Raw genomic sequence first — 22,882 nt, 5'->3', positions numbered from 1 at the left:
AATTTTAAAAATTAGTCTCTCCAGAAATAAGTCTCTCACTGTTGCCGCCTGCTACCGACCCCCCTCAGCTCCCAGCTGTGCCTTGGACACCACTTGTGAATTGATCGCCCCCCATCTAGCTTCAGAGTTTGTTCTGTTGGGTGACCTAAACTGGGATATGCTTAACACCCCGGCAGTCCTACAATCTAAGCTAGATGCCCTCAATCTCACAAATCATCAAGAAACCCACCAGGTACAACCCTAAATCTGTAAACAAGGGCACCCTCATAGACGTCATCCTGACCAACTGGCCCTCCAAATACACCTCGGCTGTCTTCAACCAGGATCTCAGCGATCACTGCCTCATTGCCTGTATCCGCTACGGAGCCGCAGTCAAACGACCACCCCTCAACACTGTCAAACGCTCCCTAAAACACTTCTGTGAGCAGGCCTTTCTAATCGACCTGGCCCGGGTATCCTGGAAGGATATTGACCTCATCCTGTCAGTTGAGGATGCCTGGTCATTCTTTAAAAGTAAATTCCTCACCATTTTAGATAAGCATGCTCCGTTCAAAAAAGAACAGATATAGCCCTTGGTTCACTCCAGACCTGACTGCCCTCGACCAGCACAAAAACATCCTGTGGCGGACTGCAATAGCATCGAATAGTCCCCGCGATATGCAACTGTTCAGGGAAGTCAGGAACCAATACACGCAGTCAGTCAGGAAAGCTAAGGCCAGCTTCTTCAGGCAGAAATTTGCATCCTGTAGCTCCAACTCCAAAAAGTTCTGGGACACTGTGAAGTCCATGGAGAACAAGAGCACCTCCTCCCAGCTGCCCACTGCACTGAGGCTAGGTAACACGGTCACCACCGATAAATCCATGATTATCGAAAACTTCAACAAGCATTTCTCAACGGCTGGCCATGCCTTCCGCCTGGCTACTCCAACCTCGGCCAACATCTCCGCCCCCCCCCGCAGCTACTCGCCCAAGCCTCTCCAGGTTCTCCTTTACCCAAATCCAGATAGCAGATGTTCTGAAAGAGCTGCAAAACCTGGACCCGTACAAATCAGCTGGGCTTGACAATCTGGACCCTCTATTTCTGAAACTATCCGCCGCCATTGTCGCAACCCCTATCACCAGCCTGTTCAACCTCTCATATCGTCTGAGATCCCCAAGGATTGGAAAGCTGCCGCAGTCATCCCCCTCTTCAAAGGGGGAGACACCCTGGACCCAAACTGTTACAGACCTATATCCTTCCTGCCCTGCCTATCTAAGGTCTTCGAAAGCCAAGTCAACAAACAGGTCACTGACCATCTCGAATCCCACCCGTACCTTCTCCGCTGTGCAATCTGGTTTCAGAGCCGGTCACGGGTGCACCTCAGCCACGCTCAAGGTACTAAACGATATCATAACCGCCATCGATAAAAGACAGTACTGTGCAGCAGTCTTCATCGACCTTGCCAAGGCTTTCGACTCTGTCAATCACCATATTCTTATCGGCAGACTCAGTAGCCTCGGTTTTTCTGATGACTGCCTTGCCTGGTTCACCAACTACTTTGCAGACAGAGTTCAGTGTGTCAAATCGGAGGGCTTGCTGTCCGGTCCTCTGGCAGTCTCTATGGAGGTGCCACAGGGTTCAATTCTCAGGCCGACTCTTTTCTCTGTATATGTCAATGATGTTGCTCTTGCTGCGTGCGATTCCCTGATCCACCTCTACGCAGACGACACCATTCTATATACTTCCGGCCCGTCCTTGGACACTGTGCTATCTAACCTCCAAACGAGCTTCAATGCCATACAACACTCCTTCCGTGGCCTCCAACTGCTCTTAAACGCTAGTAAAACCAAATGCATGCTTTTCAACCGTTCGCTGCCTGCACCCGCACGCCCGACTATCACCACCCTGGATGGTTCCGACCTTGAATATGTGGACATCTATAAGTACCTAGGTGTCTGGCTAGACTGTAAACTCTCCTTCCAGACTCATATCAAACATCTCCAATCGAAAATCAAATCTAGAGTCGGCTTTCTATTCCGCAACAAAGCCTCCTTCACTCACGCCGCCAAACTTACCCTAGTAAAACTGACTATCCTACCGATCCTCGACTTCGGCGATGTCATCTACAAAATTGCTTCCAACACTCTACTCAGAAAAATGGATGCAGTTTATCACAGTGCCATCCGTTTTGTCACTAAAGCACCTTATACCACCCACCACTGCGACCTGTATGCTCTAGTCGGCTGGCCCTCGCTACATATTCGTCGCCAGACCAACTGGCTCCAGGTCATCTACAAGTCCATGCTAGGTAAAGCTCCGCCTTATCTCAGTTCACTGGTCACGATGGCAACACCCACCCGTAGCACGTGCTCCAGCAGGTATATCTCACTGATCATCCCATCTTGGCCAGGTCGCAGTTGCAAATGAGAACTTGTTCTCAACTAGCCTACCTGGTTAAATAAAGGTTAAATAAAATAAATTAAAAATTAAAAATGTGGGGTACCATGTACAGCTGGAACAGACAGCCTCCTGGCATGTGGGGTATTCAGCTGTCAACTGTGCCAGCTTCTAAAATCGCATTTCCATCCATATTTAAAATGTCATGTTCTCTATGCAGGCCAGAGTGGTTTGTTTTGGCGTCTGCGCCAATGTGTTTGTAATACATTATGGAAAACAGACTTTAGACAGACTGAGTTGAGGCAACATATTTTAATGTAGAGAGTCTCTCTCAACAATAAGATGCAGACCTGGGTCTCAAACATATGTCATATACTTACAAATACTTGACTTTTACTTGCCCAGTACAATGGTAAGAATGGAACAGTCCCAATCACAGATGGTGTCAATTCTGAAAGTAACCTAAATTCCAATTCCAAATTTTCCTAACTGAAAAGCATTGGAAGAGAATTGGAATATCATTGTAATTTCTGAATTGATATGAAATTGACCCCAACCCTGGTCCCAATACGCAATACAACACACTTCCCTTCCCTCCTCATACCTCTGTGTGCCTCTGGTGGAGGGCATTGTACTCCTTCTTCAGCTCTGCTTCTCGTTCCTCCATTCTACCGACTGAAAGAGAGAACGTGTGATCTCAGTTAAAACATAACATGGTCAATGAGGCAAAATAACACTAAATGTTATAAAGAACATAGAAAAGCCTTTTGTGTCCAATTAGTTAAAAGTGAATGCAATCTTGGAACATCAGTAACATCTGTCCGTGAACATCAGTAATATCCTCCTCAAAACAGGCTTCCAAGATGAGAAACCAAATAAAGTAAGTAACTGCTGTCGGTTGTAGTAGCAATGCATGACCACCAGGTGTCATTAGCGCACTTGTAACAACACTGTCTGGCTCACTCAAACATTCATGCTGAGATATTTTACACAGCTTCGGGTTAAGGACCCTGAACAGCCATAATCCTGCCATGAGTAAAAACGTTTCCCTATGAAAAATTTCAGGAATTCTATGCCGTTTCATACACAAAGTTGTACCACTCATCACACACTCGGAAGCCATGTTTAAACTGTATGATAAAAAAAGCACAAGCAGGAACCCAAACACACTAGCCTACATTAGAATCAACTCTACTCTATTAACACATAGCTCTGAGCTCTGTAACTTAATCCACTGTAGGAAACTTGGCTGGCTTGAACTGTTTATAGTGAAAACACCATGACAATATCCTGTGTGAGTGTTCAGATGACTGCCCAGCCTTATAATGGTGGAATTTGTATTTGCATGGCCCGGTGCCCTGGGTGGGTGGAGATTTCAATTAAAGGACCAATGGAATGGTCTAAAATGAGCTAACTCCGCCCACCCGGGCAATGCGAAAGGAACTCAACCAATGCCTTCACAAAGACAGAGTGTGTGAGGCAGACACACTAACCCAAGCAGGAATACCATCTGGTCATTGACAATGACCCTCCCAACACAGCGTGAAGTGTTTGTCAGTAAATGCTAACAAAGTTATCTAAATCAAATCTGCTACCCCCCTCTACATTTCTCTATGATAGCACGGCTAACAGCGGACTGTGGTTTTTTGTCGTTGCCTCTTAGTGGAATATGATATAGGTCTGGGATTTGCTTCAGTAGAACACAGGCTTCAAACCCAGACCGTCAGAGGTGGTTTAGTGAATGCCTAGGACTTAGCTCTGCTGTCTATGTGATTTACTTGTTACCATTACTAGTGACTACCGGTAGACAAAGAGGAACCAAGTAAAGAATGAACAGACAGAAATAACCCTTTAGGAATTCACCTGCTGTGTGTGTGTATTGGAAAGTGGAAGTGTGTTTAGGGCTTGCGGTCTACTATATCTGTCCTGTTCATCATCTACTCTACCCACACCTGATGAGCAATCTGAGCTATGAGCTGGCCTCATGAGGAGTGTTCTCACATCTAAATGACTCAACACATGCGTATTACTGCTCAGCCTCTCCCTATCTAGTTCCGGTGTGTGAGAGCGAGAGAGATATCATGGCTAAAATAAGAAAGAAGTTAAATAAAAGAAAGGAAGAAGTGGTGACAGGGGAAGGGGGAGAAAGACAACATTGGAGAGAACAAGGACTGTGGACCTGGCTGTGAGTGTTGGTGAATATCAAGTCAGGCGGTGTGTGTGTGTGTGTGTGCGCGCGCGCGTGCGCACACACTCAGTCAGGGTCAGTTGGCAGAGAGCAATACATGTACTTCCCCATAAAGTGGTTATTTAAACCGATCAGAGTCAAACACCAACTCAGCAAACCGGAATAAACTTACTTTGATGTGTGATGCAGAATGAAATTAAAGTCTCTATTGAAGACTGCACTTATAGACACCTCCAAACAACCCCCTTATAGACACCTCCAAACAACCCCCTTATAGACACCTCCAAACAACCCCCTTATAGACACCTCCAAACAACCCCCTTATAGACACCTCCAAACAACCCCCTTATAGACACCTCCAAACAACCCCCTTATAGACACCTCCAAACAACCCCCTTATAGACACCTCCAAACAACCCCTTATAGACACCTCCAAACAACCCCTTATAGACACCTCCAAACAACCCCCTTATAGACACCTCCAAACAACCCCCTTATAGACACCTCCAAACAACCCCCTTATAGACTGCACTTACAGACACCTCTGAACAAACCCCCCACCCCAGCTGAAAATAATCCTAGGGGAGACACTGATTAGGGGTTCACAGCTCCAGTCCTAAAAGATAATGATTGATTGATCAATTATGTAACTGATTGAGTATTATGGTGGAAATTACAAGATTGTTATAATACCTTCATTGCATCAAATGGTTGTTTTATGCAAAAGAATAAGGGGTTGTTAGAACACTCATCTGTGTGTGTTCTACTGAGGATGGGCCTATGGTAGATAACACTGACAGGAGATTTACAATGTCTTTTGGGTGACAAAACCTAAAGAGACCGCATTCCAGAGCATGAGTTAATGTTTCTGTTCTATAAGGTACCAGGGAGAGATGACCCCAGGGCCAGACCTTGGAGTCTACATAATGAGAACTGTTTTTACAGCAGATACGGTCTGCTGTGAATTATAAGTAACTTTCATACAAATCTTAACCTTGTGACCCATTCTATACATCTGTTGTTCGTCATGTAGGTTGAAAGGGGTGTATCTTGGCTATAAAAATACCTTTTTACTATTGTCTCGGGGCTCTCAACAAATCATTGGAGGGTGATTCGTCGACCAGCCATCATTATCGTAGAGCACTCAATTGATTCACTTTATATGCGTGTGTGTTGTATTGACCTGCTTCCTTATTAATAAGTGATTAAAGATTTAGTTTAAGTATAACTCTGACTTGTGTGATAAGTTGGTCTCTCCTCATTTGATAAAAAAATTAACCACCACAGTATGAATCTGTCCTTTTGTGTGTTTGTTAAGACTCACTCTGGTCCGAGTAGTTCCTGGTCTTGAGCTCCATTTGACGTGTGTGAGACTCCAGCATCACCAGTCGACCCTGAAGGTCCTTCTTCTCCATGTCCTGACTGTCCTCAAACACCATGTACCGCTACAGACAGACAGAGAGTTGTTAAAACACTGTATAACACTGTGTGTAACACAATGGCATGTGTCCATGTGTGTTAAGTACTTGTGAGAAAGGTCATTGATCTCTAGCCAACAGACAGGACACATTGCTAGCTGTATGCATCATGTTTGTCAGATTCCTTCTGCCACCACCTCCTGTGATCCTTAGAGACAGAGACAGACACACAGACAGACAGACACAGAAGTGAATTGGGAGAGACTAGGGACTGACTCAAATCTGGAGTGAGATCAATGAGACAAAACCCACCTGCCTGCCTGTGTCTGTCTGTCAGCAGATGCATTCAGTGTGTTGTTTTGTGTGTGTCTGTCAGCAGATGCATTCAGTGTGTTGTTTTGTGTGTGTCTCTCAGCAGATGCATTCAGTGTGTTGTTTTGTGTGTGTCTGTCAGCAGATGCATTCAGTGTGTTGTTTTGTGTGTGTCTCTCAGCAGATGCATTCAGTGTGTTGTTTTATGTGTGTCTGTCAGCAGATGCATTCAGTGTGTTGTTTTGTGTGTGTCTCTCAGTAGATGCATTCAGTGTGTTGTTTTGTGTGTGTCTGTCAGCAGATGCATTCAGTGTGTTGTTTTGTGTGTGTCTGTCAGCAGATGCATTCAGTGTGTTGTTTTGTGTGTGTCTGTCAGCAGATGCATTCAGTGTGTTGTTTTGTGTGTGTCTGTCAGCAGATGCATTCAGTGAGTTGTTTTGTGTGTGTCTGTCAGCAGATGCATTCAGTGTGTTGTTTTGTGTGTGTCTGTCAGCAGATGCATTCAGTGTGTTGTTTTGTGTGTGTCTCTCAGCAGATGCATTCAGTGTGTTGTTTTGTGTGTGTCTCTCAGTAGATGCATTCAGTGTGTTGTTTTGTGTGTGTCTGTCAGCAGATGCATTCAGTGTGTTGTTTTGTGTGTGTCTGTCAGCAGATGCATTCAGTGTGTTGTTTTGTGTGTGTCTGTCAGCAGATGCATTCAGTGTGTTGTTTTGTGTGTGTCTGTCAGCAGATGCATTCAGTGTGTTGTTTTGTGTGTGTCTGTCAGCAGATGCATTCAGTGAGTTGTTTTGTGTGTGTCTGTCAGCAGATGCATTCAGTGTGTTGTTTTGTGTGTGTCTGTCAGCAGATGCATTCAGTGTGTTGTTTTGTGTGTGTCTGTCAGCAGATGCATTCAGTGTGTTGTTTTGTGTGTGTCTCTTAGCAGATGCATTCAGTGTGTTGTTTTGTGTGTGTCTGTCTGCAGATGCATTCAGTGTGTTGTTTTGTGTGTGTCTGTCTGCAGATGCATTCAGTGTGTTGTTTTGTGTCTGTGGATCAGGTCTGAGGTCAACATGAAGAGACAGTCGGTCTTCAGTTCTATTCAGTCATTATGTCAGACAACAGGTTCAGAGCGCCAGCTCCTTGGTGCCTACACACCACTTGAGTGTGTGTGTTGCACTGACAGATCAGTGTCCGGCAGTAAGTTTTCTTGTTGTTGTCCATTAGAGCTCAGCACCAGTATCTTCACATCGACAATTGTTGTAGTTTTTCTGTTGATGGGAACGAGAGAATCTGTCTGTAACTGGAGAACTCTGCCGCTGCCAGCAAAATAAGGCTGAGGAGTTATGACATAACCTAGCGAGACATAAAACCCCACTCCCAACACACACTGATCAACTGTCTACTTTAAGTTGTTTTTTTTAATACCCCTTCCCCCCCCCAATTTCGCAATATCCAATTGGTAGTTGACAATGCTCGCTTAACCCGGAAGCCAGCAGCACCAATGTGTTGGAGGAAACACTGTACAGTCGTGGCAAAAACTTTTGAGAATGACACAAATATTCATTTTCAAAGTCTGCTGCATCAATTTGTATGATGGCTATTTTTGCCATGCAAATTAACTGAATCCATCAAAAACATTTCCACTACCACAAAAGGACCAGCTGACATAATGTCAGTGATTCTCTTGTTAACACAGGTGTGAGTGTCGATGAGGACAAGGCTGGAGATCACTCTGTCATGCTGATTGAGTTCAAATAACAGACAAGAAGCTTCAAAAGGAGGGTGGTGCTTGGAATCATTGTTCTTCCTCTGTCAGCCATGGTTGCCTGCAAGGAAACACGTGCCGTCATCATTGCTTTGCACAAAAAGGGCTTCACAGGCAAGGATATTGCTGCCAGTAAGATTGCACTTAAATCAACCATTTATCAGATCATCGAGAACTTCAAGGAGAGCAGTTCAATTGTTGTGAAAAAGGCTTCAGGGCGCCCAAGAAAGTCCAGCAAGCGCCAGGACCGTCTCCTAAAGTTGATTCAGCTGCGGGATCAGTGCACCACCAGTAGAGCTTGCTCAGGAATGGCAGCAGGCAGGTGTGAGTGCATCTTCACGCACAGTGAGGCGAAGACTTTTGGGGGATGGCCTGGTGTCAAGAAGGGCAGCAAAGAAGCCACTGCTCTCTGGGAAAAACATCAGGGACAGACTGATATTCTGCAAAAGGTACAGGGATTGGACTGCTGAGGAGTGGGGTAAAGTCATTTTCTCTGATGAATCCCCTTTCCGATAGTTTGGGGCATCCTGAAAAAAATCTTGTCCAGAGAAGACAAGGTGAGCGCTACCATCAGTCCTGTGTCATGCCAACAGTAAAACATCCTGAGACCATCCATGTGTGGGGTTGCTTCTCAGCCAAGGGAGTGGGCTCACTCACAATTTTGCCTAAGAACACAGCCATGAATAAAGAATGGTACCAACACATCCTCTGAGAGCAACTTCTCCCAACCATCCAGGAACAGTTTGGTGACGAACAATGCCTTTTCCAGCATGATGGAGCACCTTGCCATAAGGCAAAAGTGATAACTAAGTGGCTCGGGGAACAAAATATCGATATTTTGGGTCCATGGCCAGGAGACTCCCCCAGACCTTAATCCCATTGAGAACTTGTGGTCAATCCTCAAGGAGGTGGGTGGACAAACAAAAACCCACAAATTCTGACAAACTCCAAGCATTGATTATGCAAGAATGGGCTGCCATCAGTCAGGATGTGGCCCAGAAGTTAATTGACAGCATGCCAGGGCAGATTGCAGAGGTCTTGAAAAAGAAGGGTCAACACTGCAAATATTTACTGCCTCAACTTCATGTAATTGTCAATAAAAGCCTTTGACACTTATGAAATGCTTGTAATTATACTTCAGTATTCCATAGTAACATCTGACAAAATTATCTAAAGACACTGAAGCAGCAAACTTTGTGGAAATGAATATTTGTGTCATTCTCAAAACTTTTGGCCACGACTGTACACCTGGCGACAGTGTCAGCATGCACTGCACCCTGCCCGCCACAGGAGTAGCTAGAACGCGATGGGACAAGGACAACCCAGCCGGCCAAATCCTCCCCAAACCCGGACGATGCTGGACCAATTGTGTGCCACCTCATGGATCTCCCGGTTGCGTACAGTAAAACGTACAGTAAAAGAGCTGAACTAGCCGGTGACAGTTTAGAGACCTATTAGAACAGTGTTGCAGGCTTTGGGTCTGGCCCAGCACCAACACACCTGACACTAGATTGAGGTGAATCCGGTGTTATAACACAAGGCTGGAACTAAAGTTGCCCTCAGTCACTGCCGACACACGTAAACAGTCTTGAGTCTTGTGATCATAGAGTTGTGTGTGGATGCAGGGCTTATCGACCAGAGCCCATCGGCTGGGATGAGCAGTCATCTGCTGCGGGATTGACTCACCCCTGCTCTGCCGGAGGCCTACTGGAACAAATAGGCTCTTCTCTACATGAAGGCAACTTTCTATGTCAGAAAGCAGATAAAGGCATTCCTCAGAATGCCTTTTACGAACATTAAATCATTCGTTTGGCTGCAGGTGTATTCAAGGCCCTGTTCAAACCATAAGCATAGCGAGAGAACGAGAGGGCAAGCAAGAGAGAAATGGATTAAGAAAACGATGTGGGAAGGTATGAGAGAGGGTCTGAAGGGCAGTAAAGAAAAGACACAGACTTCCTCACAGTGAACTCCAAGTAAAACAGCAAATCTAATAAGAGCATTAGCCTACATGAGGCCTGGACTGGACAAGAGGGCTGGGAGAAGAGAAAGAGGAGGGAGAATTGATCAGTCAACAACACTAAACACAAGGCTCCACGTCACATATGGTTTTAACTGTCATAAAAGCATAATACCCAACATCAATCCCTCGAACCTCACCCCCTCTTCCTAATCCCTTAGATTACACCCCCCACCACCACCACACACACACACACTTTCTCCGGGCTGCTAATCATATGACCCATAGTTGGGTGTTCATAAGACAACGCTCCAGAGAAAGAGTTTCTCTAGTCTCCATCTACCTCCTCTTCCCCCTCTCCTCCTGACCATGCATAATGCTCCCTTTGTCCCTTCACACACACAAACTCTCCCTCTCTCTCACACACACACACACAGCTCTATCACACAGACACACACACGCTCCATCTCACACAGCTCTCTTTCTCTCACACGCACAAAGTGCCCCAGTGTATCAACATTGTATTGACAGAGTTTTATTAAGTGCACGGAGTCTTCTTTGGGTTGCTGCCTGGGTAGAACAGGGCAGCTGGGATAGCAGGATGGCGCTGCCAGAAAGGAGATCAGATATCACAGATCTGGAAGTCACTAAAAGGGTCATGCATCTGTGGTTGGCAAGATCCCGAAGTTAGATTTGAGATGAGTTTATTAAACATGCAATCAACTTAACATATTGTGTTATAAATGTGTTCCTTGGTTTGAGGGTGAAGTGTGTGTGTGTGTATTGTGCGTGCATTAATGTGTCTGGGGTTGGAGCAGGTCACAGCACAATCTGTCAGAGCGTTTGTGAACTTCCAGTGAGACAACATTATAAGAACAAACATCATGTGAACAGGAACACAAAGACCTTTTCACTTTCAACAAGTCAATAACAGCCAGGGGGTATTCAATCAAAGCCTGTTATAATTTTTTTCAAATCCCAATTGACTATAATATGAAATCAGAACTGGCTCAACATCAAACATCCCAATCATTGTCCAAATCAACAAACAATATGAATGGTTTAGGCTGTGAAATTCAACATGCCGGTTTTACTTAATTAAAACTGATGAATTGGGTTCAATACCTGGTTGGTTACACAAGTAGGTTAATTGAAACAGCACATTTTTTTTACAGCAGAAATGTAGGTCTAATCCAGAGAGCCATGTTGGTAGTCCTGATTCTCTGTATGTGGTGTGTGTGTCAGTCCTGACTGCTCCTACTCATCCTGGGTACAGATGCAAGACAGTAACAGCTCCTGCCTTTAACAGGCCCATAGCTTAGGGAGGGTCTGCTCTGTTCAAGCTCTCATCAGCTAAGTACAGCAAAGTAGGGGCTGAGCGACTGTGGGGGTTTGTTTCAGTACAGTGACATAAACTGACAGCTGGACTAGAGCCTGGGTTTGACGTAGGGCTGGGCGATAAATCAATATCAATAGAGGTAATTACTTACATCAATAACCATATAAAAACGTCTACATTCATTTTGACAATATCGATATAGAATAATTAGGTACCGCAGTCCATTTCACCTACGTGATGTAGCAGGAAAGTGCAGAAAAATGACAATATGCACGTGGCGAGGTATACGGCCACGAAAAACCACTTAGCACCTCGAGTGATGGAGTAGCCACTATTAACCACGAAAAATGATTTATTTAGGCAAAAACAGTGGCAGTAATAGCCATGGAGAAGAAGCAGCTTCCCTCTAAGACACTATTGATAAAAAAGGGTCCAACTGTTTCAGTTATTTGGAAGTGGTTTCGCTTTTTGAAGTCCGACGAAGAGCAGAGCAATGTTCGATGCAAAGTATGCCGTAGACAGGTGGCTACCAAGTCTGGTAATACGACAAACTTTTGTCACCATCTGAAGCAAAATCACTCCTTGGAACATGCAGAAAGTTTGAGCCACGGTATTGATAAACGCCCCTCAAGCACCAGCTAATCTCGGGAGTCAACACTGACAGCGTTTATACCTTATGAGCAAACATTGAAAAGACACAAGGACATCACAAACGCTAGTATGCATTGCATTGCTGAAGACATGCTACCAATTAACAGTCAAAAATGAAGGTTTAAAGTGGTTTATCAATTTAATTGACCCCAGGTACGTGCTCCCTGGCCGCAAACATTTCTCTCACATCGCACTGCCTAAACTCTACGCCGAGTGTATGGAAAAGGTTGAGGAACAGCTCAAGACAGATTTTATGTATGTTGCTACTACTACCGATCTGTGGTCTAGTCACACATCAGAGCCTTAAATTAGCTTCACTATCCACGATATCGACAGAGTGGAATCTTCGTAATAAATGCCTTCAAACATCATACTTTCCCGATGACCACACGGGTGAAGCTATAGCAGAGGGGCTCATTGACGCTCACGCCTCCTGGGGACCCAGTCAAGACAGACAGGTCTGCATTACAACGGATAGTGGTGCGAACATTGTGAAGGCCGCTCAAATCAACAAATGGACCCGACTGCAATGTTTTGGACATCGTCTGCACTTGGCCATTGGTAAGTAACCTTGTCAATTGTGTATATTGACGTGATTGGATAGAATAAAGTAAATGTGCTTTCCCCCCCCCCATCAACTGATTAAGTATTACATTTGTACATAACTAAAGGGATTATTGTGATTTTAACATTTTATTAAAATGTATTGATTTCTCTTACAGAGAGTGGGTAGAGACAAACGGGTGCATCGAGCAATCGAGCAAGAAAGTGGTAGGTGCCTTTTCCTATTCGTGGAAAAAGAAGAGACCTGGCAGTTGATCAAAAAGAACACAACCGACCCCAGCACAAGTTTGTGACGGAGTCACCTACCAGGTGGGGATCACATCAAAAAATGGTGCAAAGAGTACTGGAGCAGGAGAAAGACATTTCACAGGTCTTGTACAGTGACAAGAAGACCCGGCACTGAGCTCCCACCTATACAGATTTGGATGTTCTTGAGTCCATAAACCAGGCATTGACCCCACTCCTAGAATTCACAGATGCTCCGCCTGGTGAGTCTTATGTCAGTGTGTCTTACCTGAAGCCAGTACTATACCTGTTCAATACAAAGTTCATGAAACAGGTCTCACCCAAACCATCAAAGCAAATGAGAAATATGATGACCTAGCCACAGATGACCTCCTGGACATAGCCTCGTTGGTTCGACCCTCGGTTGAAAACACATTACATCAGAGGAGAAGATGGGCCACATAAAAGCAAGAGCTGTCTCAGAGATGGTCAATGAGGGACATGAAAACCCAAGCCCAGCACAGGGAGACATTGCTGCTGCTGCTTCACCACAAATGCCAGCTAAAGAGAAAGTCACTGGGCAGTGTTTTCATAAAGCCATGCTCCACCACCACAGGTCTTACTGAAATCCAGTTGGTAGAAAAGGGACTCAGCTGCTACCTTCAGTCTCCAGATGCCGACAGTGAAACCAATCCACTGGACTGGTGGAAGATCCACCCCAAAAAAAGATCCACCCCCAAAAAAAGATCCACCCCCAAAAAAAGATCCACCCCCAAAAAAAGATCCACCTCCAAAAAAAAGATCCACCTCCAAAAAAAGATCCACCTCCAAAAAAAGATCCACCTCCAAAAAAAGATCCACCTCCAAAAAAAGATCCACCTCCAAAAAAAGATCCACCTCAGAGCGTGTTTTTAGCACAGGTGGCAACATAGTGACCTGCCATAGGGCAGCTTTAAAGCCAGAGACCGTAGACAGACTTGTCTTTCTTGCAACTTATAAGACAACAACCCAACATAAACTGATGTGCCATTAGGCTAACAGTTAATGCATATCGACTTGCACTATTATATCTTAAGGGTTTACATATTTATTTATTTTTAAATGTGGAGTTAAAATGTTATTTGTGAGTTCTACTTCTGACAATAAGAAATAATTTTGCAAGCCCAATTTTTCAGTTTTTGATTTGTTAAAAAAGTTTGAAATATGCAATAAAATGTCAGCGCCCTGCTATTCATGCCAGGAATATAGTACGTTCATTTGGTTAGTGTGTGTGGCTAGGAAACAGTCAGACCTTTCCAAAACTGTTTAAATCACGCCTGTGCCATTTACAGAACGTGCGTTTCCGTCGAATAGTGCATGAAAATCTGTTCACTGAAAATGTAAAAATATATTCTTCCGCGCCTGCAGGCAATTGTTTACAGAGAACAGAATTAAATAGAGCCGAGTTCTCATTGGCTACAGCTTCCCCATGCTGTCTAGAGTTACGTCATTAGTTTCGCAATTGATTCTTGGTCTAACCCAAACAAGGGAACTACTTTCCTACTGGCACCGCCCAGATTTTGGGGCGACCATTTCCAAACATATTTTTCTCCACGGACAAGCTAACGATTTCACACCGCCTCCTGAGGTATTTTATCGCTTATTAACGTGTACTAATACCTAAAGTTGCATTACAAAAGTATTTCGAAGTGTTTTGTGAAAGTTTATCGTCGACTTTTGGCATTTTAAAAAATGACGTTACGTTATGAAATGCTAATTTTTCCTCCAATTCCAAGGTATTCCTAGCTCGATATCTAGGCTATATATGGACCGATTTAATCGAAAAAGACCTAAATGATGTTTATGGGACATCTAGGAGTGCCAAGAATGAAGCTCGTCAAAGGTAAGGAATGTTTTATATTTTATTTCAGCCTTTTCGTTTGCGAGCGCTAACGAAAAATCTGTCGTTTTTGTGACGTTGCAGTATGTGAGGCTGCATGGTACAGATAATAGCGTCTCATGCTTTCCCCGAAAAGCATTTTACAAATCTGACTTGGTGGATAGATTCACAACGAGTGTAGCTTTAATTTGGTATATTGGATGTCAATTTTTATGAAATTTTGATTTTTATCATAAACTATGCGTGGTGCACTTGAAATTTCAGAAAATTCGATTCCCACTGGGGAAGCGCTTCCATAACAAGTTAAAATGTTATTTGTGAGTTCTACTTCTGACAATAAGAAATAATTTTGCACGCCCAATTTTTCAGTTTTTGATTTGTTAAAAAAGTTTGAAATATCCAATAAATGTCGTTCCACTTCATGATTGTGTCCCACTTGTTGTTGATTCTTCACAAAAAAATACAGTTTTATATCTTTATGTTTGAAGCTTGAAATGTGGCAAAAGGTCGCAAAGTTCATGGGGGCCGAATACTTTCGCAAGGCACTGTATATATATATATATATACACACACACACACACAGTGTGGAGTATTTGATAACCTGCAAAATCGGCAGTGTTTCCTACTAACAAAGCATGTAGAGGTCTGTAATTTTTATCATAGGTACACTTCAACTGTGAGAGACGGAATCTAAAACAAAAATCCAGAAAATCACATTGTATGATTTTGAAGTAATTAATTAGCATTTTATTGCATGACATAAGTATTTGATACATCAGAAAAGCAGAACTTAATGTTTGGTACAGAAACCTTTGTTTGCAATTACAGAGATCATACATTTCCTGTAGTTCTTGACTAGGTTTGCACACACTGCAGCAGGGATTTTGGACCACTCCTCCATACAGACCTTCATGTTTCGGGGCTGTCGCTGGGCAATATGGACTTTCAGCTCCCTCCAAAGATATTCTATTGGATTCAGGTCTGGAGACTGGCTAGGCCACTCCAGGACCTTGAGATGCTTCTTACGGAGCCACTCCTTATGTGCCCTGGCTGTGTGTTTCAGGTCGTTGTCATGCTGGAAGACCCAGTCACGGCCCATCTTCAATGCTCTTACTGAGGGAAGGAGGTTGTTGGCCAAGATCTCACGATACATGGCCCCATCCATCCTCCCCTCAATACGGTGCAGTCGTCCTGTCCCCTTTGCAAAAAAGCATCCCCAAAGAATAATGTTTACACCTCCATGCTTCACGGTTGGGATGGTGTTCTTGGGGTTGGACTCATCCTTCTTCTTCCTCCAAACACGGCGAGTGGAGTTTAGACCAAAAAGTTATATTTTTGACTCATCAGACCACATGACCTTCTCCCATTCCTCCTTTGGATCATCCAGATGGTCATTGGCAAACTTCAGACGGGCCTGGACATGCGCTGGCTTGAGCAAATCAAATCAAAATCAAATCAAATGTATTTGTCACATACACATGGTTAGAAGATGTTAGTGCGAGTGTAGCGAAATGCTTGTGCTTCTAGTTCCGACAATGCAGTAATAACCAACGAGTAATCTAACCTAACAATTCCTTATACACACAAGTGTAAAGGGATAAAGAATATGTACATAAAGATATGAATGAGTGATGGTACAGAACTGCATAGGCAAGATGCAGTAGATGGTATCGTGTACAGTATATACATATGAGATGAGTAGTGTACGTACGCTGCAGGATTTTAATCCATGACGGCGTAGTGTGTTACTACTGGTTTTCTTTGAGACTGTGGTCCCAGCTCTCTTCAGGACATTGACCAGGTCCTGCCGTGTAGTTCTGGGCTGATCCCTCACCTTCCTCATGATCATTGATGCCCCACGAGGTGAGATCTTGCATGGAGCCCCAGACGGAGGGCGGTTGACCTCATCTTGAACTTCTTCCATTTTCTAATAATTGCGCCAACAGTTGTTGCCTTCTCACCAAGCTGCTTGCCTATTGTCCTGTAGCCCATCCCAGCCTTGTGCAGGTCTACAATTTTATCCCTGATGTCCTTACACAGCTCTCTGGTCTTGGCCATTGTGGAGAGGTTGGAGTCTGTTTGATTGAGTTTGTGGACAGGTGTCTTTTATACAGGTAACGAGTTCAAACAGGTGCAGTTAATACAGGTAAATAGTGGAGAACAGGAAGGCTTCTTAAAGAAAAACTAATAGGTCTGTGAGAGCCGGAATTCTTACTGGTTGGTAGGTGATCAAATACTTATGTCATGCAATAAAATGCTAATTAATTACTTAAAAATCATACAACGTCATTTCCTGGATTTTTGTTTTAGATTCGGTCTCTCACAGTTGAAGTGTACCTATGATAAAAATGACAGACCTCTACATGCTTTGTAAGTAGGAAAACCTGCAAAATCGACAGTGATTCAAATACTTGTTCTCCCCACTGTGTATACACACACACAAACAACACAAAGTCCTTGTTTTGGCAAGCAAAGCTAATTTTTTTGTCCATTAAAATAACATCAAGTTGATCATTAAATAGTACCTGCAAAACACCAGTCTCAATGTCAACAGTGAAGAGGCGACAACAGGATGCTGGCCTTCTAGGCAGAGTTGCAAAGAAAAAGCCATATCTCAGACTCGCCAATAAAAAGAAAAGATTAAGATGGGCAAAAGAAACAGACACTGTACAGCGGAACTCTGCCTAGAAGGCCAGCATTCCGGAGTCGCCTCTTCACTTTTGATGTTGAGACTGGTGTTTTGCGGGTACTATTTAATGAAGCTGCCAGTTGAGGACTTGTGAGGAGTCTGTTTCTCAAACTACACACCAATGTACTTGTCCTCTTGCTCAGTTGTGCACCAGGGACTCCCACTCTTTCTATTCTGGTTAGAGCCAGTTGGTGCTGTTCTGTGAAGGGAGTAGTACACGGCGTTGTACAAGATCTTCAGTTTCTTGGCAATTTCTTGCATGGAATAGCCTTCATTTCTCAGAACAAGAATAGACTGACAAGTTTCAAATCAAATCAAATTTTATATGTCACATACACATGGTTAGCAGATAGTTAATGCGAGTGTAGCGAAATGCTTGTGCTTCTAGTTCCGACAATGCAGTAATAACCAACGAGTAATCTAGCTAACAATTCCAAAACTACTACCTCATAGACACAAGTGTAAGGGGATAAAGAATATGTACATAAATATATATGAATGAGTGATGGTACAGAGCGGCATAGGCAAGATACAGTAGATGGTATTGAGTGCAGTATATACATATGAGATGAGTATGTAAACAAAGTGGCATAGTTAAAGTGGCTAGTGATACATGTATTACATAAAAATGCGGTAGATGATATAGAATACAGTATATACATATGAGATGAATAATGTAGGGTATGTAAACATTATATTAGGTAGCATTGTTTAAAGTGGCTAGTGATACATCATTTCCCATCAATTCCCATTATTAAAGTGGCTGGAGTTGGGTCAGTGTCAATGACAGTGTGTTGGCAACAGCCACTCAATGTTAGTGGTGGCTGTTTAACAGTCTGATGGCCTTGAGATAGAAGCTGTTTTTCAGTCTCTCGGTCCCAGCTTTGATGCACCTGTACTGACCTCGCCTTCTGGACGATAGCGGGGTGAACAGGCAGTGGCTCGGGTGGTTGTTGTCCTTGATGATCTTTATGGCCTTCCTGTGACATCGGGTGGTGTAGGTGTCCTTACCAGCAGTTGCCGTACCAGGCGGTGATACAGCCCGACAGGATGCTCTCGATTGTGCATCTGTAGAAGTTTGTGAGTGCTTTTGGTGACAAGCCGAATTTCTTCAGCCTCCTGAGTTTGAAGAGGCGCTGCTGCGCCTTCTTCACGATGCTGTCTGTGTGGGTGGACCAATTCAGTTTGTCTGTGATGTGTACGCCGAGGAACTTAAAACTTACTACCCTCTCCACTACTGTTCCATCAACGTGGATAGGGGGGTGTTCCCTCTGCTGTTTCCTGAAGTCCACAATCATCTCCTTAGTTTTGTTGACGTTGAGTGTGAGGTTATTTTCCTGACACCACACTCCGAGGGCCCTCACCTCCTCCCTGTAGGCCGTCTCGTCGTTGTTGGTAATCAAGCCTACCACTGTTGTGTCGTCCGCAAACTTGATGATTGAGTTGGAGGCGTGCGTGGCCACGCAGTCGTGGGTGAACAGGGAGTACAGGAGAGGGCTCAGAACGCACACTTGTGGGGCCCCAGTGTTGAGGATCAGCGGGGTGGAGATGTTGTTGCCTACCCTCACCACCTGGGGGCGGCCCGTCAGGAAGTCCAGTACCCAGTTGCACAGGGCAGGATCGAGACCCAGGGTCTCGAGCTTGATGACGAGCTTGGAGGGCACTATGGTGTTAAATGCCGAGCTGTAGTCGATGAACAGCATTCTCACATAGGTATTCCTCTTGTCCAGATGGGTTAGGGCAGTGTGCAGTGTGGTTGAGATTGCATCGTCTGTGGACCTATTTGGGCGGTAAGCAAATTGGAGTGGGTCTAGGGTGTCAGGTAGGGTGGAGGTGATATGGTCCTTGACTAGTCTCTCAAAGCACTTCATGATGACGGAAGTGAGTGCTACGGGGCGGTAGTCGTTTAGCTCAGTTACCGTAGCTTTCTTGGGAACAGGAACAATGGTGGCCCTCTTGAAGCATGTGGGAACAACAGACTGGGATAGGGATTGATTGAATATGTCCGTAAACACACCAGCCAGCTGGTCTGGGCATGCTCTGAGGGCGCGGCTGGGGATGCCGTCTGGGCCTGCAGCCTTGCGAGGGTTAACACGTTTAAATGTCTTTCTCACCTCGGCTGCAGTGAAGGAGAGTCCGCATGTTTTCGTTGCAGGCCGTGTCAGTGGCACTGTATTGACCTCAAAGCGGGTAAAAAAAGTTATTTAGTCTGCCTCGGAGCAAGACATCCTGGTCCGTGACTGGGCTGGTTTTCTTCTTGTAGTCCGTGATTGACTGTAGACCCTGCCACATGCCTCTCGTGTCTGAGCCGTTGAATTGAGATTCTACTTTGTCTCTGTACTGACGCTTAGCTTGTTTGATAGCCTTGCGGAGGGAATAGCTGCACTGTTTGTATTCGGTTATGTTACCAGACACCTTGCCCTGATTAAAAGCAGTGGTTCGCGCTTTTAGTTTCACGCGAATGCTGCAATCAATCCACGGTTTCTGGTTAGGGAATGTTTTAATCGTTGCTATGGGAACGACATCTTCAACGCACGTTCTAATGAACTCGCACACCGAATCAGCGTAATTCGTCAATATTTTTATCTGACGCAATACGAAACATATCCCAATCCACGTGATGGAAGCAGTCGGAGTGTGGAATCAGATTGGTCGGACCAGCGTTGAACAGACCTCAGCGCGGGAGCTTCTTGTTTTAGTTTCTGTCTGTAGGCAGGGATCAACAAAATGGAGTCGTGGTCAGCTTTTCCGAAAGGAGGGCGGGGCAGGGCCTTATATGCGTCGCGGAAGTTAGAATAGCAGTGATCCAAGATTTTTCCAGCCCTAGTTGCGCAATCGATATGCTGACAAAATTTAGGGAGTCTTGTTTTCAGATTAGCCTTGTTAAAATCCCCAGCTACAATGAATGCAGCCTCCGGATAAATGGATTCCAGTTTGCAAAGAGTCAAATAAAGTTTGTTCAGAGCCATCGATGTGTCTGCTTGGGGGGGAATATATACGGCTGTGATTATAATCGAAGAGAATTCCCTTGGTAGATAATGCGGTCGACATTTGATTGTGAGGAATTCTAAATCAGGTGAACAGAAGGACTTGAGTACCTGTATGTTGTTATGATCACCCCACGTCACGTTAAACATGAAGCATACGCCCCCGCCCCTCTTCTTACCAGAAAGATGTTTGTTTTTGTCTGCGCGATGCGTGGAGAAACCAGTTGGCTGCACCGACTCCGATAGCGTCTCTCCAGTGAGCCATGTTTCCGTGAAGCAAAGAACGTTACAGTCTCTGATGTCCCTCTGGAATGGTACCCTTGCTCGGATTTCATCAACCTTGTTGTCAAGAGACTGGACATTGGTTGAGAAGAATGCTAGGGAGTGGTGCGCGATGTGCCCGTCTCCGGAGTCTGACCAGAAGACCGCTCCGTTTCCCTCTTTTTAGACGTCTTTGTTTTGGGTCGCAGGCTGGGATCCATTCCGTTGTCCTGGGTGAAAGGCAGAACACAGGATCCGCTTCGCGAAAGTCATATTCTTGGTCGTACTGATGGTGAGTTGACGCTGCTCTTATGTTCAGTAGTTCTTCTCGACTGTATGTAATGAAACCTAAGATGACCTGGGGTACATGTAAGAAATAACACGTAAAAAAACAAAAAACTGCATAGTTTCCTAGGAACGTGAAGCGAGGCGGCCATCTCTGTCGGCGCCGGAAGAAATTGCTTTGTTTCTGGCCATTTTGAGCCTGTAATCGAGCCCACAAATGCTGATGCTCCAGATACTCAGTCTAACGGCGGCCAGTTTGATTGCTTCTTTAACCAAAACAACAGTTTTTAGCTGTGCTAACATAACCCTTTTGCAATTTTCTAATGATCAATTAGCCTTTCAAAATTATAAACTTGGATTAGCTAACACTAACACAACATGCCATTGGAAGGCATGAGTGAAGGTTGCTGATAATGGGACTCTGTATGCCTATGTAGATATTCATTTTTTTTAAATATTTTTTTTATTTTATCTGCCGTTTCCAGCTACAATAGTCATTTACAACATTAACATTGTCTACACTGTATTTCTGATCAATTTGATGTTATTTTAAACTGACAAAAAGTGATTTTCTATCAAAAAACAAGGACACTTCTAAGTGACCCCAAACCTTTGAATGGTAGTATATATCGTAATAATTTGTCATATCGCCCAGCCCTAGTTTGACATGTCTATAAACCTGTGAGAAACTGACACAGCTGGACTAGAGCCTGGGATTGACATGTCTATAAACCTGTGAGAAACTGACATCTGGACTAGAGGCTGGGTTTGACACGTCTATAAAACCTATTCGTACCCTCCCAGGTGGCGTAGTGGTCTCGGGCACTGCATCGCAGTGCCAGCTGTGCCACCAGAGACTCTGGGTTCGCAGCCGGCCGCGACTGGGAGGTCCGTGGGGCGACGCACAATTGGCCTAGCGTCGTCCGGGTTAGGGAGGGTTTGGCCGGTAGGGATATCCTTGTCTCATCGCTCACCAGCGACTCCCGTGGCGGGTCGGGTGCAGTGCGCGCTAACCAAGGTCGCCAGGTGCACGGTGTTTCCTCTGACACATTGGTGCGGCTGGCTTCCGGGTTGGATGCGCACTGTGTTAAGAAGCAGTGCGGCTTGGTTGGGTTGTGTTTTGGAGGACGCATGACTTTCGACCTTCGTCTCTCCCGAGCGCGTACGGGAGTTGTAGCGATGAGACAAGATATTAACTACTAATAATTGGATACTACAAAATAGGGGAGTAAAAGGGGGTAATTAAAAAAAAAAATTTAAGTAAAACTATTCGTCACACTCATCCACTGACTCGTAGGACAAGGACGGCTCCTGGAAAGTTCACTTCAGGTAAGTGCAAACTCGCCCCGACCTCGGTTTTCCAGCCCCAATTCAATGACATGCTTTTTTAGTCGCTCCTGATAACCGCTGTGAACTGACAACTAGGAAATGGTGGAAAAGGCATGCGTGTGTGGTGGGTCTGACAAATGACATAACCCTCTGACATCATCCTGAACCGGTCCATGACCTCAGGATGTCTGGAGGAATGTGTCCCAGGAGTATCCTGGCCGGAGAGAGGAACTCAGGAAGTCTCGTTTTCCCAGGAATTTCCTGCCTGGCCCTGCTCTCTTCCTCTCTCCGTCTGTAGTGAAGAGTAACAGTCCATCTCAAAGAGTTCCTGTGGTTTCAGCTCTGGGAGAGATCAGTGCTACACTGGACTGCACTGGTTGTAGAAGTACTTGTGACCGGGGTGTTCATCTGCAGTGTTGCTCACGAACTGAGAACCATCATGTCTCTACTTACAGCCTAGCAGGTGTCTGGATTTTTACAGTCCTGCGAACGTGAATGGGTTTTCTAGAGCCTAACGAACAACATGACTGAGTTAGCCAGGCTTGTATGTAAAGCAAATTAAGCAGACAGTTTTCAACCTCAAAGTAAACACCTAGGCATCACACGGGTAAATAATTTAACATTGGACTCATGCTTTTTCTATTTGTTTATAAAGTGCTTGTTAAGTAATTTCC

At 44.7% G+C, this 22,882-nt stretch overlaps 1 protein-coding gene across 1 annotated transcript in view; it reads right to left on the bottom strand.

Annotated features, from left to right (window-relative positions):
- LOC115112944 (C-Jun-amino-terminal kinase-interacting protein 4-like) overlaps positions 1-22,882 on the bottom strand; it is a 61,192-nt gene that overhangs the window by 33,584 nt on the left and 4,726 nt on the right. Inside the window, exons 2-3 of the mRNA XM_029640030.2 lie at positions 5,890-6,010; positions 2,982-3,052 (exon numbers count right to left, since the gene is read on the bottom strand). Coding sequence (XP_029495890.1) covers positions 2,982-3,052; positions 5,890-6,010 — 192 coding nt within the window. The remainder of the gene's footprint in view (positions 1-2,981; positions 3,053-5,889; positions 6,011-22,882) is intronic.

The sequence above is a fragment of the Oncorhynchus nerka genome, linkage group LG28 (assembly GCF_034236695.1).
Source record: "Oncorhynchus nerka isolate Pitt River linkage group LG28, Oner_Uvic_2.0, whole genome shotgun sequence".
Lineage (NCBI taxonomy): Eukaryota > Metazoa > Chordata > Actinopteri > Salmoniformes > Salmonidae > Oncorhynchus > Oncorhynchus nerka.
Note: the sequence above shows the minus strand (reverse complement) of the source record. Positions and strands in the feature narration are given on the sequence as shown.